Below are 7,372 nucleotides of genomic sequence, written 5' to 3'. Positions count from 1 at the left end.
ATGGAGCTCATGCAGCATTCACATCCTCCTCATCACCGCCCTGCCGGCGAACCCACTTCTGGGTTCTCACCTCCGGTGAGTTTCCGACGTGGGTTTGGCTCGCCGGCCGCTAGTTCCCAGTTGCCGGAGATTTTTGAAGAAACTGGTGATGGTGGTGGTGGTGGTGGTGGTGGTGACAAGGTACACGTGGCGGTTGGAAAGTCTGTGGAGAAAGCTGTGAGCTTGCTGCGTTGGAGTGTGAAGCAATTTGGTGGTAGAGAGATTTGTATACTTCATGTTCATCAACCTGCTCACCTCATTCCAACTCTCTGTAAGTAAAGAAGGGTCTGAATTGTTCTCCTTTTAAATGCAACTTTTTAGTGAAAGTTTGTACCTTTTTAATGTTTTCTGAGCAATTTGGATGAAGGGGTTTCAAGTTTCCAGTTTCCTTTGAATAATGAAAATGCTGTGTTGAGTTTTGAGAAATGCAGGAAAAAAAAAGTTGATTCTTTGTGGATAGAATGTCAATTGGTTTTGTTTGGCATTTGAGAAAGGAAAGGGTTCTTGAACGAATCTAACAAAATTGGCTTTAATTGTGCAATATTTCCCAATGGAGAAGCAAAGATTCAATGTTTTGAGGTTCTTTAATTTTTCAGGCATTTTCTAAGTGGAGCTTCTTTTGTGTTCCTTTTTCTCCTTTGATTTGAACAAGTAATTTCACTAATTTGTTGTTGATTACGTTATGCAGTAGGGAAGCTACCTGCAAGTAAAGCAAATGCTGAAGTGGTGTCTGCTTTCAGGAAGGAGGAAAAGGAACAGAAAATGAAGCTTTTGCAAAGTTATTTGATCATTTGTGGTAAAGCAAAGGTGTGCTTCTTTTTCTTTATGTTTAGTTTTGACTGTCATAACAGTAATAAATTTATTTGTTGTAGCGCAGAATCTTAGAAACCATAGTCTCCTCGTAGTTATGTTCATTATTAATCCTTATTATTTCGTGGAAACACTGGTTCTTTCCTGGCTTTATTTCCTTCTAAGACCTTTCTAATTCACTCCAACCAGTCTTCAGGAGGTACTATTAGTTATTTGTTGGCTCACAGGTTATTTTTTCGTTTATTTGCGGGGCTAAGTTTTTCGGTAGTTGAGTGCCGGCAATAAAACTTTTTCAAGACCTATGTGTACGATGCAAGTTTCCAAATCTCATCAAATGACACTGCTTCTTAAATGAATAGAAAATACAAAAGTATCCAAAAGAACTTGAACAAGTATGATAGTGTAAGCATTTACTTTTCAGGTTAAAGCAAGCATTGCAATGGTTGAAGCTGATGAAATCCAGAAAGGAATTGTAGAATCGGTGCACAGGCATGGAGTTAGGAAGCTTGTTATGGGGACAGTACCAGAAAAGTAAGTGGTGCAAAAACCATTTGTGTTCCTTCTGTAAAGAATACAATTAGGCTGTGCAAAATTGCTAATTACCCTGGATGGTGAACTTGGTTCCTGTAACATTGATAATCTTTGTGCTTGAACTAATATGGCCATGCTCAATTTTTCATGCTGTCCTTTTAATGGAGTGAAGTCAGTGAACCAGTGTTCAACTCTTTTCCAGAAAGTGGGAGTTGACCTCTGGATCTAAGTTAATTTACCAATTAAGCAATAAATAATATAAAGAAGGCACTCTTGAAGTTCCGCTAATTATACCTTTTTTTAGTACGAAAATAAACATTCGTAATTTGTTGTGAACTTGAAATGTTATATTGTTTTACAGTTAAGGGCTTTTTTAAAGAGAAATTATTTACTTTTTATTATATATAATATAGTAACTAATGTCAAGTATAGTTGTATGAAGGTGAAAAGGAGCTCCGGCAAAGCAAGTTATGCAGCCAAAAATGCTCCCTTGTTCTGTGAAATATGGTTTATCAACAAAGGGAAACATCTATGGACAAGAGCTGCTTCGGAGGGCCAAAGTGCTCTGCCTACCTGCACTCAACTGCAAATTGCTTCTGAAGGAAATTTTGAACCAATTCAACATAGAAAGAATGAGGAATTTCACCCAGAGTGTCTCCAGTCCAGTTCTGCCAATAATGATTTTTCCAGAATCAGTAACTGGTTTCAGAGTGATCCGGGTCGGTCAGAAACCGCTCAATCACCATCAACTTTATCTTGTTCTACCCATATATTCTTACCCCACAATATTCATGCTTCAACTAGAACAAGTTCTAGCTCTGGTTCAGGATATAGTTCTGCTGAGGGAAGGGCGTCTTTAGATTCGGATTTGTGTAGTAGGCTTACAGAAGCTACTCTTGAAGTTGAGGCATCGATGGAGAAGGCATCTTCAGAGCTATTGAAGTGCAACAGATTAGAATCAGAAGCTATGGAAGCCATTGACAAGGTAACTATGAGTTGGTGTTTGTAGTTCAGTTTAAGAACATTTTCCATATTATGACGCCTACAAGTTAGGATCTGATATCTTTAGCTTTCTGTGATATTGGAAAATAGAATCTGAATATTATGAATGAGATGCTTTGCTGAACCACTGGAATTACTAGTAACCTCAAAATTGTTTTCCTCCGATTCAGGTCAAAGCATTTGAGTTTGCCTATGCGCGTGAAATTAAACTTAGAACAGAAGCTGAGGATGCCCTGAGAACTACATTGGATGAACAAGAAAGAATGTTGGAGGAGAAGGAAGAACTTTCTAGGAATATAAGGAATACCATGAGAAATATTGCTCTTCTAGATAGTCGAGTGCATGAAGCAAATCGTAGGTCAGAGGAAGCTTCTGGAGAAGTAAAACAAATTCAGACTTCAATTGCAGCTCTCTGCCAAGAAAAACAGGGTATCCAACGACAGAAGATGGAAGCCATACGCTGGCTTGAACGGTGGAGAAGTCATCGACAAGCTGGAGCTGCAAACTACAATGGTCTCATTGGGTCTGTTGAAGAATTGCTCAAGCTGGCAGAATTCTCATTGTCAGATCTGCAAACTGCAACATGCAATTTTTCAGAGAGCTTTAAGATTGGGCAGGGAGGGTATGGTTGTGTTTATAAGGGGGAAATGTTAGGAAGAACTGTCGCTATAAGGAAGCTACACCCTCATAACATGCAAGGACAATCAGAGTTTCAACAAGAGGTGCTCTTCTCTGTTTTCTTATCTATGTCACATGATTAACATATTAGTTGTGCACTTTTACTTCTGAAAGGGTCATGTTTTTCCTGCACTCGACCAGATAGTACCCTTAATCCTTATCTTGCTTTGGCAACATTTGTTTTTGTGCATGCAGGTACAAGTTCTTTGTAAAATACAGCATCCTCATCTTGTGACCTTGCTTGGTGTGTGTCTAGAAGCCTGGTCCCTTGTGTATGAGTATTTACCAAATGGGAGCCTCCAAGATCATCTATTCAGGAAAAGTAACGTGTCTTTCATGACATGGAAGACCCGAGTACGTATAATTGCTGAAATCTCTAGTGCCCTTTGCTTCTTGCACTCTTCTAAACCTGAAAAGATTGTCCATGGTGATTTGAAGCCCCAAAACATACTACTTGATTCGGAATTCAGATGCAAGATTTGTGATTTTGGGATTTGCAGGCTGGTAACTGAGGAAAACCTTTACTCTGCAAATTTCGGCCAGTTCACTGAACCAAAGGGTGCATTTTCTTACACAGATCCAGAGCTTCAGAGAATTGGAGTTTTGACACCCAAATCCGATATTTACTCCTTCGGGCTAATTATTCTTCAGTTAGTCACCAGAAGGCCTCCAGTTGGTTTAGCAAATGAGGTGCGCAAAGCACTTCTGAGTGGAAATTTGACAGCAATTCTGGATTCGTCAGCTGGAGAGTGGCCTGATTCCGTGGCAAAGCGATTGGTACAGCTTGGGTTGCAATGCTGTGAATTAAATAGTAGAGCAAGACCAGAGCTTACACCTTCTTTAGTGAGGGAATTCGAGCAGTTGCATGTCTCCGAAGAGCGACCTGTGCCATCCTTTTTTTTGTGTCCAATCCGTCAGGTTAGTGATACTGATGAATATAATCTGTTGAGTAGCAATTGTATGGTCCATTAACGAAGGTACCAAGTTAAAATGGACAAATCAACCTCTAGGTCAACTTATAGCTCCTCGGTTGCTAAATGTTCCTACATCTGCTCACCTAAGGCTAAATTAAGTTTTCTTTCTTCAATTTAATAATTGTGAAGCCTTAGATCTGTATTTAGTATGACATAGCTAGGAACTCAGATTTTAGCAGAAGGAAACATCATAGTCCATCCTTAGCAGGATCTAGGAGTAGGGTTTGGCACTTGTGAAAGAAGCTCAGACGTCACAAATTCTGCAGCAGAAGGGCCCCAAGATTGGATTTTGCATGCTAGTCTGTAGATAACCTCTGTGGCTTATGCACATTATTGGTTGCTTTCAGGAAATAATGCATGACCCTCAGGTGGCAGCTGACGGCTTTACTTATGAAGGGGAAGCTCTGCTTAAATGGTTGCAAAATGGCGGGGAAACTTCTCCGATGACCAATTTGAAATTAAGTCACTTGCATCTTACTCCAAACCATGCCTTACGGCTTGCTATTCAAGATTGGCTTTGCAAGTCTTGAAATCTCAGTACCTTCATATTTTTCAGGTTTAGGTTGTAATTTGCAACCATTGTATATCATGAAACAGTAGGGAAGTTAGTTGGATTCAAATTATCACAGGAAAGTGCAGACACAATAAGCAGCAATGGTTGATTTCTGATATAGAAATGTAAATTATCAAATTTCACACCCCTTGTCTAAATTGTCTTCTGAGGATTGTAATGAATATCAAGAGGAAAGAGATTTGTCCCCGCTTTAACCTGAAGTACTGACATGGCCTGGTCTTTTGTAGTAGAATCTATATTCTACCCAATTAGAACATGAACATTAACCTCAACTCGGTCTCATTCCACATGGAGTGGAAGAGAAGTTTCAGACTCCTGATCTTCTTTTCTTCTTATACAAGCAACGAAGATGTACTTTGATTGTTAGCGTCACTGAAAGGGTGATCTTCAGTAGACAGTTCAAATCTGGACTCATCTTTGTTTTCATCCAAAAGAAGTGGGTTAAACTCCTCGCAGTTCCATTTATCTGATACCTCCTTGTCTGGAACCATGTTTTCTTTTAAACTTGTTCGAGTTTCAAGTTTCTTAGCCACCAGACCATCCCAAGTGCTTGAGTTCTTTGTTTCCTTGCTAGAGTTGATGCATACGCTTTCATTCTTCTGCTTGGATTCTTCAACTTTCTTTTGTAGATCTTCAATGGTGGGGGATGGTAGCTGATTTTCTTGATCTTCATGGTTGATGAAGTCAGAATTAGACCTTCCATAAATTTCATAAGAGGATTCTCTTAAAATGCCTTGTGACGAAGATGTTCTTTGGCAAAAGCTTCCAAATCCTTGAATGCCTCTTGTTACTTTCCGAGCTCGGTCTCTCTCTTCTTTGAGAAGGTTTCCTTGGTTTAGCAGCTTCAATATTCTCCCAGACTTTTTTCTAACAGCAAGACCCCAATTGAATCTGCATGCAAGTAATTATACATTTGTTACAACTATACTAGGTAGCTGTTCTATTACCATACAGTCTGAGAGTTTCATTGTCAGATTCTCGAGTATCAGCAGTATCTTCAAATAAGAATTTAGTTGGATCAATCAGCCAGCAGTTTATCTAGTAAAAGCACAACATATGGTACAAGAAAAATGTCGTATCAAAATAACTGACCCTTTCTCATCTATATGCTGAAAGCCTCCCATCTGTTCAATAACATCTTTGTCAACTTCGAACTCAGCTGCAACACTCTCTGGTCCATGAGTCAACAAGTTTTCAAGGACAATCAGAGAATTGTAAGATACCCTCCACTCCTTCCTCTCAAACTTGAGGAACCTGATGCAATAATAACACTCTTACTTTGATGAACACTAAACCAAACCATCATATATAGATGAGAAGCATCAAGGGAAAAAGGAACAATGCAAAAAGCCCAGAAACCTTTTGTGCAAAATCTCTACTATTCGTGTAAAGTCGTCAAGTTCAAAAGCAGCCTTTGAAATTGAAGCCAAGGTCCTTGTGTCTGGTGCCCAAGGATTTCCATTTGTAGCTTCCTCAGTTAATCTTCACACGTTAAACATCAAACCCATAAAGTTTTTCAGATCAGAATTAATCCAAAGCCATAAAAAAAAAATTAAAAAAAAATTTACATGAATCAAAACCAGATCATCGAACAAAACCCATATAACAACTAAAATGACTGAAATGCAAATAAGCAGTTCTTACAATTGAGCCGGTGTTACATCTGTGAGGACCAACCTTGCGTTCTTGATCTTCTCCTTGAAAAAGAAAGAAGCTTGCTTCTTCAATTCATGAAACAATGGTGTAGTAGTCGTACCACTATGGTTGCTCAAAACAGACATGTTTCGAGATGAGAAAAACGAGAGGAAACAGATCGACCAAGCTTTGTAGATCGAGTTTGGCACAACTTACATCCACCTATCAAACAAAGAGAGAGCTGCATTTGTAATCAGGGGGCGAAAATTGAGACACAAACTTCATTTGTTTAAGATAAAGGGGAGTGTTACAAGGGAGAAGGTTTCAAAGTGAAATTTTGAGTGATTGATGGAACCAACGTGAGGGTGGCAAAGATATGCCATATGGCTTTTGAATTGAATTTTTCCAACTTGAAGACAATGTTTGATTTTGATTAGTCATTGGAGTTTTAAATTGTATCGTAAGTATCGAGGTTTCGGGTCAATATCAATATTGTCTTCACTACAAGGACAGCATGGTTTGAATTTGTAACGAGTCACGCAATGAGTTTTGAATCTTGTGGCAATATTTAATGGAAACCAATACAACTCTCTTGCTCTCACAATCTCACATGCAGTGTGTGCCTGCCGCTCCTGCTTACCCTGCTTAAACACAGATTCAAACATTTCAAATACTGTGTGTTTGTTCATAGCAAATGTATTAGGTGAGGACATACTAGAAAAATAACTTTAAATACGCTAGACATACTAGAAAAATAACTTATTACCAAGAAGCATCATTACCATTTAGCACGGCTTTCCTACTTTGTTGTCACCAATGACACAAAGTTTGCCCCTACCACTAAGACGCAATGATCATTTGACCAAGTAAATAAGTCAACGCTTACCTAGAGCAGATAAGGAACAGGAGATGCATAGTCTTGGACCAAGCCCATATTGTTGTACAAAAAAAGGAAGGTTGTTGTTGGCATACAGCCGTAAATACCTAAAAGTAAAAACACAATAACTAAAAAAAGTAACTTGTGCCCAGGGCGGCAGGACCAAAACGTAGCTTTATGAACCATCTAGATCGAGAAGTGCAGAAAACTAATGCTGCACCTTCACCATATTGCAGGCTGGTCCCTTGTTGT

General features: G+C 39.1%; 2 protein-coding genes across 2 annotated transcripts; one reads left to right on the top strand and one right to left on the bottom strand.

The window, feature by feature from the left end:
• On the top strand, positions 1 to 4,722 carry LOC101314451 (U-box domain-containing protein 33-like). The gene is made up of 7 exons (XM_004295869.1): positions 1 to 310; positions 728 to 846; positions 1,271 to 1,369; positions 1,742 to 2,365; positions 2,553 to 3,104; positions 3,256 to 3,978; positions 4,382 to 4,722. Exons 1-7 carry the CDS (start codon positions 1 to 3, stop codon positions 4,562 to 4,564), a joined length of 2,610 nt encoding a protein of 869 aa, XP_004295917.1. The 3' UTR covers positions 4,565 to 4,722.
• On the bottom strand, positions 4,327 to 6,604 carry LOC101305048 (epsin-3-like). The gene is made up of 4 exons (XM_004294486.1): positions 6,253 to 6,604; positions 5,968 to 6,090; positions 5,701 to 5,862; positions 4,327 to 5,499 (listed from the first exon to the last, which is right to left on the bottom strand). Exons 1-4 carry the CDS (start codon positions 6,387 to 6,389, stop codon positions 4,941 to 4,943), a joined length of 981 nt encoding a protein of 326 aa, XP_004294534.1. The 5' UTR covers positions 6,390 to 6,604; the 3' UTR covers positions 4,327 to 4,940.
• Between the last annotated feature and the right edge of the window lie 768 nt (positions 6,605 to 7,372).

Source organism: Fragaria vesca, linkage group LG3, assembly GCF_000184155.1.
Source record: "Fragaria vesca subsp. vesca linkage group LG3, FraVesHawaii_1.0, whole genome shotgun sequence".
Classification (NCBI taxonomy): Eukaryota; Viridiplantae; Streptophyta; class Magnoliopsida; order Rosales; family Rosaceae; genus Fragaria; species Fragaria vesca.
This window is presented reverse-complemented; position numbering and strand designations above follow the sequence as displayed.